This window comes from Gordionus sp. m RMFG-2023, chromosome 2 (assembly GCF_954871325.1).
Source record: "Gordionus sp. m RMFG-2023 chromosome 2, tfGorSpeb1-WG-v2, whole genome shotgun sequence".
NCBI classification, from domain to species: Eukaryota; Metazoa; Nematomorpha; class Gordioida; order Chordodea; family Parachordodidae; genus Gordionus; species Gordionus sp. m RMFG-2023.
The window spans coordinates 5,469,280-5,488,434 of NC_088776.1; the positions used below are offsets into that span (position 1 = coordinate 5,469,280).

The 19,155-nt window shown below is 25.3% G+C and overlaps 1 protein-coding gene across 1 annotated transcript; it reads right to left on the minus strand.

The window, feature by feature from the left end:
* Window positions 1–6,662: 6,662 nt before the first annotated feature.
* LOC135924005 (uncharacterized) lies at window positions 6,663–17,157 on the minus strand. The gene is made up of 7 exons (XM_065459049.1): window positions 17,038–17,157; window positions 14,020–14,267; window positions 13,612–13,744; window positions 11,199–11,225; window positions 10,618–10,647; window positions 8,980–9,185; window positions 6,663–6,860 (listed from the first exon to the last, which is right to left on the minus strand). Exons 1-7 carry the CDS (start codon window positions 17,123–17,125, stop codon window positions 6,663–6,665), a joined length of 930 nt encoding a protein of 309 aa, XP_065315121.1. The 5' UTR covers window positions 17,126–17,157.
* Window positions 17,158–19,155: the final 1,998 nt, after the last annotated feature.

Here is a 19,155-nt window from a genome sequence, read left to right on the forward strand (position 1 = left end):
AAAATTTTAGGTCAGCGGAAATGGGCTCGCATTAGTAATACAAATAATTTTTTATTTCGTATTCGATTCTTATAATTTCTTATATACACGCAATAAAATTACTATTCGATCAAAGTATATTTTAGATTCAGGCCCATTGTTAGACTATAGGAAAAATAGTGCTAAAAGAGTGTTAATTTTTTTTAAAAAAATGAATATATATTTACTGACAAATCTTAAAGAAAAGTTATATTTATTTGAAATCTTAAATAACTGGCCTATTACTATTCAGTGAGAAAATTAATAAAAGAATTTCAGTATATTATTATACTGAAATAATATTTGCCTATTTCGAATAAATACTGCAGAAATAAATAACACACATTTTAATATAGGTAAACATAATATGCCGTAACCAAGGGCGGTATTGTTTGATTAACCTTCAAATCATTTACAAAAATTACAGTTGACAAAAATATTTTAAAATGATCAAATGTTAAAAACTTGTTAGGGATAAGTGTTGTAGGGTTTCAATTGTCGGATAATTAATATAAAATCTTGCCTTTATTTAGCATTGCACAATTGGGCATGACATTGTCTTGTGGATAAACATCAACACAAAACTAAATTTGGAAATTCGTTTCTGCAAATGTCCTATATAAACCAGCGTTAAAATTTGTGCGTTAGTGGAAAATAAAATATGTTTCACTACTAAAGGAGACAAATATGCCAACATTTGAACCCCATTTATATCTTTTTGAACATCTCTATACCAAATGCCATCTTTTTTCGCCACAATTTTTTGAGTTATATGGATACCTAATTGACTTTTTAGGAATATAGAGTATACTCTTAGTTATAATAAATATTTTTACTTTTTTTTTATAAAAAGAATTAAACCTAAAAAACACCTTTTTTTTATTTTTATATAGTTGAAGAAATAACTTAATCTGTAAAAATTCTTGTGATAAAGTTTATATAATATTTATTTTTTCAAGAAAATATATAAACCATTTAAATCGGTTGTCAATAAGTACAAAGTTCTTAAAAAAAAATTTTATATTGACTTTTAAGAGTTAATCTTCAAACAAATATTTTTGCTATGTTTTTTTTTATAAAATGAATCAGACCAAAAAAAATATTAATCTATAAATTCCGATGTGATGAAGTCTAAATAATATATTTATTTTTTTTATAATACAAATCATTTAACTAGGTTGGCATTGGCTTTTCGAAAACTTTTTAAAAAACCTCATTTATTTTCCGCCATCCAGTATATACATATATAAATTTTAAAATGTATCTTTAATATAAATAGTTCTTTATATATGAAGATATACCTATACTGTAATAAAACCGTTTATGAAGGGACCAGAAATATAAACCACAATATTGGAAATGCAACCTAAAATTTTAATTAAATGTGTCTACAATCAAAAATGGATCATTTGTGGAAAAGGTTAGGGTCTATTTTTATATTTAAAAATAAAAAATAGTATTGTAAACGTTACTTAAAAAAAGAAACTGGCTTTAATCATAACGTTTTTTAAAAAAAGCAACGCATTACCATTGATTGGGTTTAACAGTTTTAGCTGTTCTAACTAAAATTGTGAGGATGCGAGGGTTATATTATATTTAATAAATAAAAATGAACTTATTAAAAATATTTAAAGAATGATTTTCAAAAAATCTGATTAGATCATCTAGAATCTTCATTTAAATCTACATCAATTTTTTAAAAAATCTTTGCCAGAATTTAATTTTAATTCAAATTTTCATACCTTTTTTTTTATATTTGACCTACTGGGCATCGGGGATGAATTGCAATCTGCATTTATAAAGTTTAGGGAATTTTAAGGAAGTTAGACAAGAATTAAAGATATTTTATTTAAATAGTGGTAAAAAAAAAATAATATTTCTTTAATAACAATTTATAAGTATATATATTTCGGTAAAAGTTAATTGTATATAAAAAAAAACATTTGAATATTATTTCAACATGAAAATAGATTAACTTTTCCAATTATATATACTTTAAATATTTGATTTATAGTCGCAAAACTGTATACAAACAGATAATATAATAAATAAGAAAACCATTAAGATAATAAAGTAGAATGTATATAATATTACTACAGCATCCAAAACTAGAGATAAATCGTTTTAGATTATTCCTTAATAAAACATAGAAAATTTCAAAACAAGAAGCCCAATTGTCTCTTTAGTTTTTAAATGTATATATATGATAAATATGTTATACCCTAACATAGTTAACAAAATGGACTGATAATAAAATTATTATTTCTTTCTTGGGGATGTTGAGTGGGGGGGGGGGGGGGGTATATGTTTTTAAATTGTTTTTTTTAATTATTTGTATAAGTTTGCAGTAAGGTTCCATGTCAATTCAGCAAAACTTTTATCGCTAACGTCGTTTATTGTGAATGAATTTTATAGCGAAACTTTTTTGTAGCTGTGAAAGACTAGTTTTATAAAGATTCTACTAAAAAAAAATTAATATAATTGGCACATCTAGTGCAGGCTTACCAATTATTCAAATGTGGAAAAATTGTATTTAAATATTAATTTTTTGTTTAAAATATATTTTTGTTAGTTTATATAAAATAGAATAAATTACTTGTATGTACATTAATATAAAAGCATGGTAATAATTTATTCCAAATAAATATAAGAAATTTATTTATAAAAAGTAAGTAGACATATAGTTGATATTCCTCTATTATATAGAATTGGTTACAAAATACTAAGTAAAATTCCACTTTTACAGACATATTTGACAGTTAGAGATTATATTACAGTTAATATTTTAACAAATTTTACTAATCAATGCTCTTGATAATAAATATTGCAACAATTTGTATTCAATTATTTAACGCCATCTATTTTTTTAATTAAAGATTTATATTAAAATTTATCTTCATATTATTCATCCCACAATGTCTTTAAAAGATATTTTCTGATGTCCTTATCAATATTTTATGGATTTCTGTAAAATATATAATTCGCTATATTGGTAAAAATTTGTCATATGATAATTGATAAAATTAGATATACTGTAAATCTGCTACATATAATTCCACTGTTTGTATTGTGCTTTAATTTTTTTATTTAATTTATGATTTAATTTTATCAATAGTTTTGTAATTATATTTTACTTTTATTAGGATAAATAAATTAAAATTAATATGAAAAATTATATTTGATATATTATATTATCTAGTAATTTTATGGATCTATTATTATAATTATAATACATTTCATTTTTGTCTTAAGACTTATCTTTGGCTTATATTCCATTTCTTTAAAAACACTTTTGGTTCACTTTTTTTATATAAAAATGATTTTTTAAAAAAATGTATAAATTATGTTGAATAGTTTTAGTTTAAAAAAATATCAACTTTTACATTCTTTCTTTCAAATTATTGTTTAAGATAAATGCTTCATTTTTGAGGGTCAGGAGTGGGGAGAGGACTAAGGGGAACATTACAAAAAGTGATAAATTTCTAAAGGTTGCCTCCCTCTGGCTATGCCTATGGGTTGCACCAAGGATCAGCTTTAATCCTATTATTTTTATTTATAGAAATAATTTATGTGCACATTGCCCAGATTTAATCCCCCCCCACCCCGCCAAAAAAACTTTTTTTCTTACATCCTAACCCCCTAGAAGCCTATCTTTTAAAAGAACATATTTTGACAGTATCGCCAATACTTCTATTTAAAATATTAGATGCAAATGATACTCTTTATCTTTTCTCCTATTTAAATTTAAAATTTATTTGAGGATTAGAAAGTTAGCATTTGTATTTTAAATACTAAAAATGAAAGTATTAATTATTAAAAACATACTTTATATATTTTTATCCATCAACAGAGAATAGAAAATTGATGTAGTTAGACTTATTATTAGGGCTGTGCCGATATTAAATATCGGATCGGTCCCGATATTTGGCGTTTTTCAAAAATATCGGATCGGCCCGATACCTGTAAAAACCCGATCCGATCCGATCCTTTTACTAAAAATGCAATTCTTATAAAACTTTTGAGTAATGAAACTTTGAATTATTATTTTTTAATAAAAAAAATTTTTTTAAAATATTTTAAAAAAAAATAAATTTTTTCGAGTTTCTATTTTACATTAATAATATTTTATAAATAATTTTTTTTTAAACAATGCAAATGTTATTTATTTTTTTAAATAGATTTTACAAGTTTTTTTATAAAAATAGAAAGGAACACCCAAAGTTTTATTTATTTTTAATTTTTTAAAAAAATAACACCATATATAGAAAGTATGAAAATATATTTTTCATATTAATTTAAATATTGCTTGGTTGGGCTATGATTGACCCATTTGTTTGGGTGATTTTTCAAAATCAACAAAAGATTGGGTTTGTATGAAACCCACTATTTTATAAATGCTAATTTTATATTTGTGTTATTTATTTAGAAAACTCGAATAACATTGATGATATTAATATTATATCCCCAGTGAATCCACTTGAATATTGGAGAGTTAATGCTGTAAAATTTCCAACTTTATCAACACTTGCACGTAAATTTTTGGCTCCTCCAGCAACAAGTGTCCCATCTGAGTCTGCCTTCAGTACGGCAGGGGATATTGATAGTCCTCATCGTAGAAGCCTATTGCCTGAAAATCTAGAGGCTCTTATATTTATTAAAAAAAATCTAATATATTATAATTTTATATATTAAATATTACAATTTTATAAACCAACATAAAATGGATATATTATTATATATTTTTTTTAAAATTATGGTTGAAATAAAAAAATTAAATTATGCATAATTCTTTTATGCATAAAAAATATTGATTTATTAATTACATTTGGTTCAAAGAGGGGTGGTAAAAAATTAATATAAATATCGGATCGGTATCGGATCGGTTTTGAACCAATATCGGATCGGATCGGTAAAAAATATGTGGATCGGCACAGCCCTACTAATTATATTAAATACCTATGCCTACCCCCCTAAAAAATTCCCGCCACCTTCAGCGGCGATGTTTTCTATTTATTAATTACAACTTTTTAATTATATGATACACCTTTCAGACATTTGAAAAAATATATTCAATTATTTTATCTCTACTAACAACTATCAAAATATTGTGAAATAAAGGTGTTATTTTTTAGATCATAAATTCAATAAAAAACTCCCTCATTTAAGATGAATGCATTATTATAGCGTAGACGCTGATCTCATGCTCTAAAATCTGCTAGAATTTCTTCAACCCTTGAGCCGACTGAAATTTGTAGCACAGATGGTAAAAGTCCTGATGGTTTATTTAAGATTCCCTGGAAGAATTGCAAGCATGATGCAATTGTCTTAGTAGAACGAAGTAAATCTATAAAATATTCTTCTCCCAACTATTTATTGCTACGATGTCACCCTCTTTTTGAAACTTATACCAAAAACTGGTGGTATAATATATTTTATTACTTTAATCTGTTTGTTAGATTAGAAAGAAGGGATATTTTGATAAAATTTGAAAAAATTTACCAAGATTGGTATCTTGATAGAACGAATATTATAAGAAGCATGGAATATGTGGGTGGGCTTATATTTATATGTAATGCATGATTAGTATTCACTAATTCATCAATAAGTTTTTCCACTTAATAAACAGTTAAAATTATATGCAAAATAAAAAAAACTGCCACGCTTTCGGTTTATCTTTAAATATCGTATTTCAAATCACCATTCAAAAATTAAATTCGAAAGAAGGCAAGAAAATTTATTTTAGGGAGAGTAATGCTGCAAGAATTTGTTTTATTTATAATTCTAATGATGATAATGTAGCATACACATCTCAATATCATACTCCTTATTGAAACTAAAATTCTCAATATGCCTAGTGATGTACAATTAGTGATAGAAAATTTATTTTAAAATAGGCCTCAAGCCTAAAATGATTATAGATAATTTATAAAAAAAAATTTAATATAAATTCAATTTCAAAGGCTAAAAAGGCTCTTGTACAAGTAACATGTTAGTTTCAATCATTATTTAGATATAAACATTTATAAATTATTTTCTATTTTTTCAAATGACACAATTTGCTATAATAAACTACAATTCCATATTATCTATTAATATTTGATATATTTGTTATATATTTGATAAGTTAATTTTCACAAAATATTCTTGATGATGACTTATAATAAAAGAGACATTTGTAGAAATACTTGAAAGACTCTTGTTGTAAAATAATATTAAATTTTAATTAATTGATAATAAAATATTTTGATAAATTTACTGCCTAAAAATCATAGCCCAAAATAGTAATCAGATAAAAGAAAAATTGAAGTATATAAATTGTCGAAAACATAAGCCTAAAAAATCGGGATTTGGCTAATGATATAAAAGAGTGTATGACAGTAATATGGCGCCGAAATAAATCTAACTATTATATGCAATAAATTTTAAATACGATTATAATAATATACCCTTCCTTGTAAAAGAGGCCACTGCATAATTTATTTAACCCATTATGAATGGGTTTAGTTTATTTATTCATTCGAAAAAAATTGAAATCGAGAATAAATTTCTAAAATATAAGTGTAATAACTAGATAATGATATACTATTCGCGATAAAGGAATATGCCATAATAACGAAACAAAATGTGTAAAAAAAATAAATTAATCATATTTTTGGAACTTCCAATGTATATAATAACGGTAAAATTCTCCTTATATCACTGGTAAAATTTACGAAAACCCTATCGATAGTATTTGCTTTTAATGTCAGGCTCGAGAATTTATCTTTGAAAATAAATCCCAAAGTTACGACGTACTCGGTATTCGGTTCAACATTTTGAAATGTGTGAGACTTAGTATTTACCTATAATGCAAAAAAAAAATATATGGTATATTGAAAAATATAGTAAGCGGTAAAATATTATTTTATTTTTTTCCCCAGTATTTACTTTAAAATTCATATAATTAGGGGGAGTGTCTATATTAATTAAAGAATTGAAGTGTTGTATAAAAAATATTACCCGTAGTGTTGTTAAACGACAAGTTTTGAGCCGATTTTTATAAACGGCTAAATCAATATTTTAGACAGAAAAATATTGCCTAAGCCTCGAGATTTTGAAAATATATGTCTTGACCTTTGTTTCTTCTATGAACAAAATCTTCAGGCTTGAGTAATATTTTTCTGGATGAAATAGTGAGTTAGCTGTTTTTAAAAATCGGCTCAAAACAAGCTGTTAACAACACTAATTACCCGGTAAAACTTGTTAGTTATAACTAGGGCTGTGCCGATATTAAATAACGGATCGGATCGGCATTAGTGGTCTCTAAAGAATAACGGATCGGGCCGATACCTGTAAAACTGATCCGATCCGATCTTTTTACTTTTCTTTTTTTTGTTATTTTATGTATATTTCTAAATAATTTTTTTTTAAACAATGCAAATGCACAACACCCCTTAAATTTTAATTATTTTTTTAAATAGATTTATAGTAATTTAAAAGTTTTTTTTTATAAAGATAGAAAGGAACAACATCCAAAGTTTTATTTATTTTAAATCTTTTTAAATAATAACGTCAATTTTATTATTTATACTTTAAATAAAATAATTTTTTTAAATATGGTATCTGAATTATGGAAATATTTTACAAAAGACAAAGATAATTTTTCAAAATTCTTTATCTGCGAAATTCTAATTTCACGGGCAGGAATAATTAAAAACTCATTTAATACTACCAATATCCGTAAACTTTTTAAATTATTCTAGAAATAAAAAAATTAAATTATATGCATAATTCGATTTTTTGCATAAAAAATATTGATTTCTTTACATTTGGTTCAAAGGGGGGTGGTGAAAAATCAATATAAATATCGGATCGATTTTGAACCAATATCGGATCGGATTGTTGAAAAATATGTGGATCGGCACAGCCCTAGTTAAAATTGTTATATAATTTACAAAAAAAATAAGTCATTTATCTCCATATTCATTGTCGTTCCTTAGAAATATTTTAAAAATAAAACGAACAATAACTTTAAAATAAAAATAATATGATGAGTTTTTTTCTTAGGAAAATAACAAGTTTTTTTTTCTCTTTAGCATTCACCTTTTCTGGTGGTAAGCTCCTTCAATATCTCTCTCCACTTATATTATTCATACTATTTCTTTTACCTAATTTCAATTCTTAATATTGGCTCTAACTTTATGGCTCATTGAAGTTTTGGCCTTCCTCTTTTACGTTTACCCATCACTTCCAAACTCTCAACCTTATTTCCTATATAGTTCATAGGCCTTCTCATTGTGTGCCCATACCACATAAGTCTGTTTACCATTATCTTAGTCTTAATGGGCACTACCTTACATCCAAGTATTCTTGTACTTCGCACCTTCCTTTCTTGTTACCCCAGCAATAACCTTCAGCATTCTCATCTCCATAGTTTTTAGACTTCTCTTTTTTTTGGAAACTAACAAGTTAGATAACGAAATTTCGATATTTATTTATGATCCCGTTTATCTCCAGTAAAATATTTGGAATTTGGTATAATAAAAAAGTGAATCTTGTTGTAATATTTTAATATATTTATATATATATATATGAACAAAGGAATGCTTGTAAACTCATGCATCTGAGGTTGGATCTTACACTACATTATAATACTAATAACTTGTATTTTTATGATAACCGATTATAATATAAATCATCAAAAAGTATCGAAGCCATTGACCTTTTCTCATCTATGATTACTCTGAGATAACAAAACATGGCAAATTAGCTCTTGACGTATCAGCCAAGAGAGCCGTCGGAGAAGGGAATCGGTCTAAAAACTTAGTAGAGCTTCCTGAAAATTTTAAATTCTTTTTTAAAGTAACCCCCTCCCCTCCCTCAATTTAAGAATCTAGGGACAAAAAAAGGGATTCAGGGCCGATATTGTTCTCAGTACATGTAACACTATATATTTTTATAAAAATTCTAATATGTATTTACCGATATTTTATACCATCTATGTTGATTCGAATGCTCGGAATAGGTGGGTGAAATTCCCGTGACCAAATTGAACATGTCTATCATACTTGATAAATTCCATTTCAAGTGACCAGTACTCCATTTTATTATAATTTTGAATTTTTTTGATTTTTTCGATAGTTTTGCGGTAGTTTTTTTATATATCTTAGGAGTAAACTCTAAATCATCTGAGAATTTATACATTATTTTGTATATTATATATTTAATATCATCTAAATATTATTTATTTAAATCAATTTTTAGGTTATGAACACTCCTGAGAATAGTTTTTATTTATTTAAATTATTCTGATCAAGACATTCTATTCTATCCTATCCTATTATTGAGATGGTGATGCAGTTAGGAGGTTAAATTAAGGTCGTAATGGGTTTATGATATACCATAAGGAATTTTCACAATTTTAAATTATCTAGGGAGAAAGATTTTATAATTTTGATTTGAACCGGGAATGCATTTCAGCATGTATAGATTACCCACATTGTGAATTTCAATCTTTCGATGATGAATCCAAAATTTTCGAAAGGGGAGAGGAGAAGACTTTTGGATGGCTTTTTCGTTATACATATTTTTTCAATTTGGATGAATATATTTATTAAAGTTATCAGAAATTATTAGGGCAGTTTTTTCTAAAATGAGAAATGGGCTATATAAAGGATCATTAACAAATCTTCAAGTTCTCTTTTTATTGATTTTGTGGGAATTTTTTAATTTATAAATTTTTTTTCTTAGTTGTGAATTATTGGAAATGTTTAACACTATCTGCAAATACCTATATAAACTGCTGATTTTTTTACAGGTTAAAAATTATTTCTACACTTCTAATAATTTAGTTTTGAATTTATTTTCGTATAATGTAAGCAAGTCTTCTTTTTTTTTGGGAAGAGATTAAAGTTAAGATCAAAAAATGGGGTAAAAATAATTTTTAAAAATTGTTTAACAGAACTGGTCGTATAACCCTATTCGGCTTATTATAATTAACCTTAATGTTTTATTTGGTGAAGAAACCCTAGTCTATTATATTTTATTTTTTTAAAAAATACAATAATTGTCACCTTACTGATTAAATAAATGTTTTATCTTCTCTTTCCAAATATTTGGAATATGATTGCATTAATAGGTGTTTAAAGCATCGATTTTTAGATTAAATGAAACAAAATTATTAATTTCTATACTTTTTTGTTAAAAACATATTACATTAATTTATTTTTAAAATTTACTCTGTCTTTATTTTTGGAAGAGAAATCTAAAAATTAATTAGATATAGTGCATCCAATTATATCCGTAGCGTTTGCACGCGCGTAAAGTCCAAATGTGGAATACACTTCTTTTTTTTAATATTAATTATTTTAGATTTTTTTCGTATAAATTTATGGCATTGTACGCTCTAACATGCTGATTACATATCCGGTCAAATCATTTATTTTTAAATGTTAAAATAGCCTCCAATAAATTATTTAAAATTGGAGGATTCACTTCCCAATTCTCATATTCCGTGGCTACAAATATTCATGATAATTAGAAAACCATATTTTTTTTAGGAGTTTCAAAGATCATATTATATATTGATTAAAATATTTATAAATTTATTAAATTATATACAATTTTTGATAAATGGCCGTTTTGTTCCATCTAGATTTTTTTTTTTTTAAATTAAAAATATATATTATAATTTCTTGATTAACTGAACCATTTTGTTTTTATTGGTTACTCCTCAATATTTTTATAAATATTAACGGAACATTTATTTGATAATAAAAATACTGTCCATTTTGATATGATTAGACAACTCAAAATGATTTAGAAGAAAATTGCGTGAAACTTATAGAGCATGTATACTCAAACATGCTGATAGCGCCTCCAATAAATTATTCGTAATTGAGAGATTCCATCCCCAATTCCACATCCCGTTGACTCAAATATCAATAATCAGTTTAACGATATTTTTACGGGTTTCAAAATAGATATGATCACAATAATATTTATAAATCAGGTGACCTGCAGAGGTGCCATTTACACGGCTTTGATCCCGGATCAAAAATCAATTTCGATCAAGCCCCGTGCGGATTTTTTTTTAAATTTTCGGCCCGGCGGTATGCCTTGAAAGGACTGGGCTTAAGGCCTGGTCTACAAATCTCTGATATAAATTGATCAAAATATTTTGAAATTATCAAATTGTATACTATTTTTGACACGCCGTTTGGTTGCATCTATATATATTTTTTTAAATAAGAGAAAAAATATATATATTATAAGTTTCATGTAAATGCAAAGTATGTGCAGTTAGATATCTGTGAGTCGAAATATAAATTGACGGAAGTAATTTATTTTAATTTCTCAACGACGGTTTTCGCTCGATAAATTATTCGCCGCTTCCTAATAAATTGGCGGCTTGGCTATTTTAAAATTCCTAATAAATGAATGCAATTTAATTTAATATTCAAATGTATTTTTTTTTTATATATATAATTGATTTGGTCATTTCATTGTTATTAACGTTTTTTTTACAATTTTTCCATGTCCAACTTTATATATGTTTTTCTCATTGTCTAAAACTAGATTTATGAGAAAAAAATATTTCAAAAAAAAATTCTTTTTTTACCCAGTCGCATCTATAATATTTTAGGTCACGTTAAGTGTACCTAGCTAATATTTTATATACAAAGCTATCTAATTTACAAAATAATTAACTAATATATAAAATAGCTAGCTAATATATAAAAGCTAGTTAATTTTTGTTTTACGAATTTCTTCCAAGGTTTGGTAATAATATGATTTTTTTAAAATATTTTAATTTTCTCTACTTTTAAAATGTTACTTTTGTATATATTTCCCATTTTTGAGTATTTCATTAACTGTTTGTAAAATCTTAACATTGCTTTTCCTCAATTTCGTCCACTCTTTATCATTATATTATTTTCCGTATGATGCTGTAGCATACTTTAGGGTAAAAGAAATCTAAATACTAAAACTATGTCAGAGTTATATGCAAATTATGTAAGACAGAAATAGAATAATTAATGTAAGCAAAACTTTTTCTTATAATTTAAAGTTGCATTTAAAGGAAGAAGTTAATTAATAATAATAATCAAAGAAATAGAATGCATTCTCAACAGTCAGCTAAAGGCCTTGCTACTTCAAAAGTTTACCAGATAACGATGATGGTTTTGAAAAAGAAACCACTCATACTTTAACATCCCAAAAGATGCTTAATTGACTGAAAATTTGCAAGTATTTTCTTTTGTGGTAAGTTCATTCTTTCATTAGACTATTTAAAAATGTATACCCAAATAGATCACTTAAGGGCCCGCCACAAAAAGAATTCAGTTTGAACATGAAAGAATGATAAAAGATGGGAATAATTATTATGAAATACAGTACCAGTTTGTACCATAGAGGATAAGTTTTAACAGATGTTGGTTTAGTTATATTTTATATAGTATTTTAAGATACAAAAAAAAGGAACATATCTTGTTTTCAAACTTTTGACCCTATTTACCATGCATGAGGATGATATAAATGATATTGATTATATAACAATTTTGACTTCATCCAAATCAGATGGCACAGTATTTAAAGATTTCCCTAAAAACCACTTTTCATAAAATATAATACACCCCCCTCCTCCTTTCCCACCTAGTTCTCTATAAGAGATATGTTTTTGGTGAAAAAAGATGTTTTTTCCTATATGAAAACTTTGAGAGAAATCTGCTCTTAAAGGACAAATACACAATATTTAATAAAAATTTGATGATGTGATATTATTATATTTCAAATTTGAATAAAAATTCGATTTACGATTAAATTTTGTGTTACATAAGGAAAAGAAAAAAATTTGAGCATAATTTTTAATGTAGCTATTAAAATAGATACATTTAAATGTAATAGCTAGAGTTATTTTTTTAATGAAAGTAACCAATTAATAGCGAAATTACTTTTATTTGGAAAGTAGGTATAGATAGCTATAGCGCGCTACTATTTTGCTTTCATTCCAATTTTGATTAGTTTAATTTTTGTTTACTCATTTCCGTTACTTTATAAGAATATTCCCCCATTTCAATGTATTTAAATTTTTTATAATAAACTAATTTTGTTCTAATTTTATATTTTCTCATCCATTTTTTTAGTGAATATTTAATGAGTTTTTAGTTTGATATACCTTAATTTTTATATTATTCTTACCAATTTGAATAACATATTTTATCAAAATAACGGGAAATTTCTTAATTACCCCTCATTAAAAATTTAGTTACTTTTCTGATTCATAACCTCATTAAATAAAAGGGGAAATTTCGGCCATCATCAATCAATGGGGAATTTCTGATTAACCCGTTATTTTTTAGCCGGTTATCTCTAATTATTTGTATTTTTCTTTAAACACTTAATTTATATTCTAATAAACTGCCGATTCATGAATCTCAGTTTAAAAATTACAAACCTTACATTAAGCAGTTTTATAAAAAAAAGGTTAACATAAATAATTTGGTCAATATGTCCACCAATCGTTCCTTAATGCCCCCCCCCCTTCCCCACTATAGTAACAAAGATTAGATTAAAAATAACTCAAAAAAAAAAATTACAAAGTATTATTATTACATCTGAACGTGTGCATAGCAGAGAAAACATTCGCGCTTTTATTGAATCCTGTAACAGTTATATATTCAACCGAAACTTCTATGAAATATTTCGCTTTTTTTTCTAAATTATTTATCTGGCATTTGTAGCTTTCCTGTTTTATTTTTTGTTTTTAAATAAAGGGAAAAGGAAGTCAAATAATTGATTAGGAGGTTTATTTAATAAGTGTAAAGTGAATAGTAAAACGGCTAATTCAATATTTTAGCTCGAAAAAATATTTGCCTAATCCTCGAGATTTCGCTAATAGATCTCCAAACCTTATTTCCTTCTACAAACATAATCTTCAGGCTTGCGTAATACTATTCTGGATGAAATATTAAGTTAGCCATTTTTAACAACATTAAAAGTGAATATTAAAGAGATCAAAACCTGATTAATAATATATTTGATTAGGATATCTTGAAATTTACCGCCTATATGAGTTTCGTTTATATATGTGAACACTTTACATATAAAAAACTGGATAGAGTGATCAGGTAGGAAAATATTAGAAGTCTCAAATCCTGCCGTGGCATTATAAGTTATACTATTAATATCTTTGATTTCCCCGATTTCGAAATTTTTTATTCCGTAAATGGACTCGCATTTAATCTTGACGCACCTTTTGCTTGTAAAACCTTTTATACATATAAATTTATCGTTAGTATAAAAAAAAATATATTTCTCAATCAAATTTTCGTTTAAGCATTTGATTATAAATTTTTTAAGCTCTAAATCACTTGACGTCAGTGGCGCCTAGGCAAGGGTGTTCCCCTAAATGAAGAATTGAATTATGTAAAAATTTTGTGTTTTAATTTTATAATTGATAACTTAAACGAAAATTTGTTCTTCATTTTTCATTCAAATTAATAAAGCTCGCTTTTTATAATTCTTCTATCAAATCATCTCTTTGCTAAAAAAAAATCTACAAATAAACAATACTATCTATGAAGCATAATAAAAAAAAATTTTAATCAAATTTTCACATTAAAAGAAAATTGTTATCCCAGAGAGGTTGTAATACGCATGTGATTGCTTTTTGGAATTTTTCAAATGTAAAAGTGCACTTAGTATATTACTTTACTTAAACAATGGCTCAACCTTAGAACTTGAAGGTAAAAAAAAGAAGAAATCATCTAATGTTAATCGTTTCCAATTAAGCTGGAAACAATGCATCTTTCTTTCTTTTTTATCACATTTCCCCAAAGAAGCCCCAAGTCTAATTGATTAACTAATTACGCTACATCTAGAGTTATATTAGTATCAAAATGATATAGCCATTATTGAGGATAGTATTTTCCTTTTATTGTATGGCTCCCTTTACGTCTAAAAGCGTGATATCGTCAATCTTCCTTCTTATTTTTTTGTAGTTGGAAAACATAATTGATGAATGAGATTAATTACTTCAGGCACTAAATATTAGCGCAAACCAGATGTTTAGTTCTTTTATATTTTGCATTCTGGCATGAAGTCAAGTTTAACAATTTTTTTTTATTTTGCTATTAACATTTTTTTTTCTTCTTCTTCTTTATACTGTCAACCATACGAATTAAATTATTTTACAAAATAAGTAGCAAACATTGATAAAACTTTTAAAATAAATTCGGTAACTTTTTAATGGTAAAGGTTGGCCAAAATTAAAATTTTGTTTTATTATAATTTTTTGTTTATATTATTTAGTGCACAAAATTGCTTGGTCAACTTCAAAGGACATGATATAAAAGATATTACATATTTTTTCAAAAGCAAAAATAAAAATTAGCAAGGAAAAAGTAAAAATATCTAAACCAAATATAGAAGGAACCCGGCCAAAGGATAAATAAATGGGGTTAGAGGCGAAGCCCTCATTTTTGACCACCCTATAACCTTGGATAAATCTTAGCTACTATACTTCTGGAAATCAACGAATCAATCTTTAAAGCTCTACTTTTTAAAATAAAACTAAAAAAATTTTTTTATAAAAAACTTCATTTATATACACCGAGGATGTAAAATTTTTATTTCGACTTTTATTGCATAGTATACAGGTAAAAAAAAATCATGATACAATTTGACATCATTGAGCTCAATGCATGTATAAAAAAATATTTATTTATTATGAAATGTTTTAAAACAATTTCTATCCTGGTTAAAGCATAAATAAATTTCACATTTTTCACACTTTTTCTTGAATATGCGCTAACACATAGTTTACACCTTTTTCGAGTGTTGGAAGCTTCTGGCCAGTTATTATCGTATCTAACGTCTGATATTATCTGAGGTAACTTAGATCCTTTTTGTATTTTTCTTTTACTAATTTACCTGCCATTAATAAAGCAGTAACTATTATTAAAAGTAATAAGTTTTATAAAAGATTTTTCATTTTTTTTTGAAGTAAATGTCTTCGATACAATAACCATGCATTAACAATGCAGGTATCAAATGAAATATTATTCGAAGATAGAACCTTCTACCTTTGATATCTACGCTGTGGCATTCCACTAAGATATAGTGTAAATCTCTCCCATTCCTTCATTATATTTTTTTAAAAAGGCCTAGGAATCTGAATAAAAATTTTTTCCATCAAGAAACATCGCCTCACATCTTCTATTGGGTCGATACTATTGAAGGATGATATAACATGAACAAATTTGTTGTCAAACCATTTGACAATTATATTAGTATCAATGTCAGTTTTGTAGTCGAAACTACCTCTCCCCCTTTTCTTGAGATCGCGATCGCTTTTCAAATAGCAACCTTTAGGCAATTGGTGTGAAGTGCATTTGTGGGCGAATCTATATCCATATTGACAATAGGATGATTAAAATTATCCTCACTATCATCAATATCTGTTTCCGAAATATCATCTTCAATTATAAATATTTTATTTGACATCTATAAAAAATAAAATATATAAATTCAATGTTAATAAAATAGCTTATTAAATTCCCCATGAATTGGGATCATAATTTTAAAATTATATTTACAAAAATTATTAAAATTTAAAAAATATATAAATTCATGATGACACACTTGAATATTTTGTCTACTTTATAAAATTAACACTTTTCAAAATTTTTCAATTAAAATATATTTAAATAAAATGTAAAATCAAGTAATTTAGAAAAAATCGAAACGGAAATATAGTCAAAAGTTATGTGATCATAAAATAAAAACAAAAGCATATTTTTTTTTTGATATTGAAAAAATATGATTGGATACTACATTCTATATTTATTTTAAAATGTTAAATTAAATCATTGAGTGGTTTTTAACGTTAAAAAATAACATGCAATATGATGATGTCAAATTAGCTCACAGGACTTTAAAGGGTTAAAATATTTACATTAATTTAAAATTTTTTGGAAATTGATTTCCAATATCTTTTTCCAAAGGCATAATAAATATATTTATATTTTTAAAAAAAACTTGTTTTATAGGTTTCATTGTTCAAGTCCACAATATTAAAACATAGAATGCCAAGAATTGCACTGTAAAAGAAAATATTGAGTTTCATATTTCAAAATTTAAAAAGAAATAATTTTTTTTAAATGGAAAATAAAAATTAATAAAATTTCGGAAAACTTAAATAATTGAAAATTATAAAAATTTAGAAAAATATTTGTATAAATAAATATCAACATGTTAAAAATAAAATAAAAACAATCATTTGATAGACGCAAGCTTGCATAAATAATATTAAAAACAGTTCTTTTAAAATTATTTTACCCCTATAATCAAGAAAATTATAGTTATTTTATAATCGAATCCCTCTTTCATAGGTTACATAAAAGATAACCTCCAATAGAAAGAGGGAGTTTGGTTTCTTGATCCTAAAGATTCTGGGTTTTGGAACACCCTAAAAAATTTATCTAGGGCCCATGGACCGGCCCTGCCCATAAAGGTTTTTGAATAATGTAGGGTTTTATAAAGATTTTTGATCCAAGAAAATCTTCTTTTTTTAAAAAAACAAAATTATTTGGAAGAAATGCTTAAAGCAAGATTTATGTATTTTATCGATTATTATTCAATGATGAAGTCCTTACACGATTAAATTAATAAATTTCTCTCAAAAAAAAATTATAATTCTGAGCGATATTTTAAAAAAATTACTATATAGTATATATAAATTACTGACTATTTTGATTAAAATGCAGAACCATAAGGCTAAATCTATTTCAAATATGGAAAATTTTAAATAATGCTTTTCGTCTTTAATAACAAACCCCCATATATTCTTTTCTTCCACAAAATATTTCTCAAATTTGTCTAGATCAACGAATAAGGATATGAACCATTTTCAACAGTTAATAAATTCTTATTGAGAGATGATTAAAACAATACCCCCCCCCCCCCCCAATTTTTCCAAAGATAAGATGAGGGAAAGCTTTTAGAAACAAATATGATTTGCTATCCACCATATATTTTGTTAATTGTATTTATATTCTTTGATAATTGTATAATAAATTCCTGTATTCGAGTATATATATAAATTGCATAGCCTAGTTAAGGCAAAAATTTCAAAAAAAAATGGATGCGTTTAAGGCTATTTCTTCTAATATAAACATCCCAATACCTTTGTATAAGACAAAATTTATACGCTATTTATAACATTTGTAATTATTTTATTATGAATAAAATCCTTGCAATATCTTTTATTTTCAAAATTTATTAAATGTTCAATTATCATTTCTCAGGAAATGAATTCAAGTCTATGATTATGATATATTTATTATGATTTATCTTGTTCAAAAATTATTTAAAATAAAAAATAATGATTAAAAAAATTTTATAACCTCCCCTTGTAAAAAATAATAAAATAAAATATGCCTAGGCCAAATGATATGAGTAATAGTATACTTATATTTTAAAACTGTTATTTTATATGTGCACATCTAAAAATTGAGATGAATCTTTTAAGAGTATCTTAAAACCTATAGAGAATTGCAAACTATAAACTAGTATTAACATATTTTTCCAATTATTCCATATATATGTTGTATTGGTATATGAAATCCATGTTGATTTGAAATCACTTAATTTTAAACTATTTACCTAAGGGAGGGTTTTATAATTGGCTGATATGCTAAGATAATATATTATGACTCAAAATATTTATTTATTACTAGGTAACAACATTTATGGATATATGTAGTATTTATTATAATACCAAATTAGTTTAAATATTGTCGATTATGAATTAAAAAATATTTTTATTAAAGTATTATAAATATTAACTATATAATATAAAAAATGTATTGAAATATAAAATATTATATAGAAATTATTTGTCAGATAAAATAAATTCACTATGCTCATTTGTCATTTTGGTGTATTTGTCTATTATTTAATCAATAGAAATATTATTTATAATATGTTTTTCAATGTTCAATAGAGGCAATAAATTTAATTATTCCTGTTCCATTGTTGATCAAATGTATGTTTTAATATTAAGTCGAAAACTAAACTTGGTATAGTTAGCTCAATTTTAAAGGATTTAGATATGCAAGGAAATATATCGTTGGGTATCAATTTTTAAATATGTTA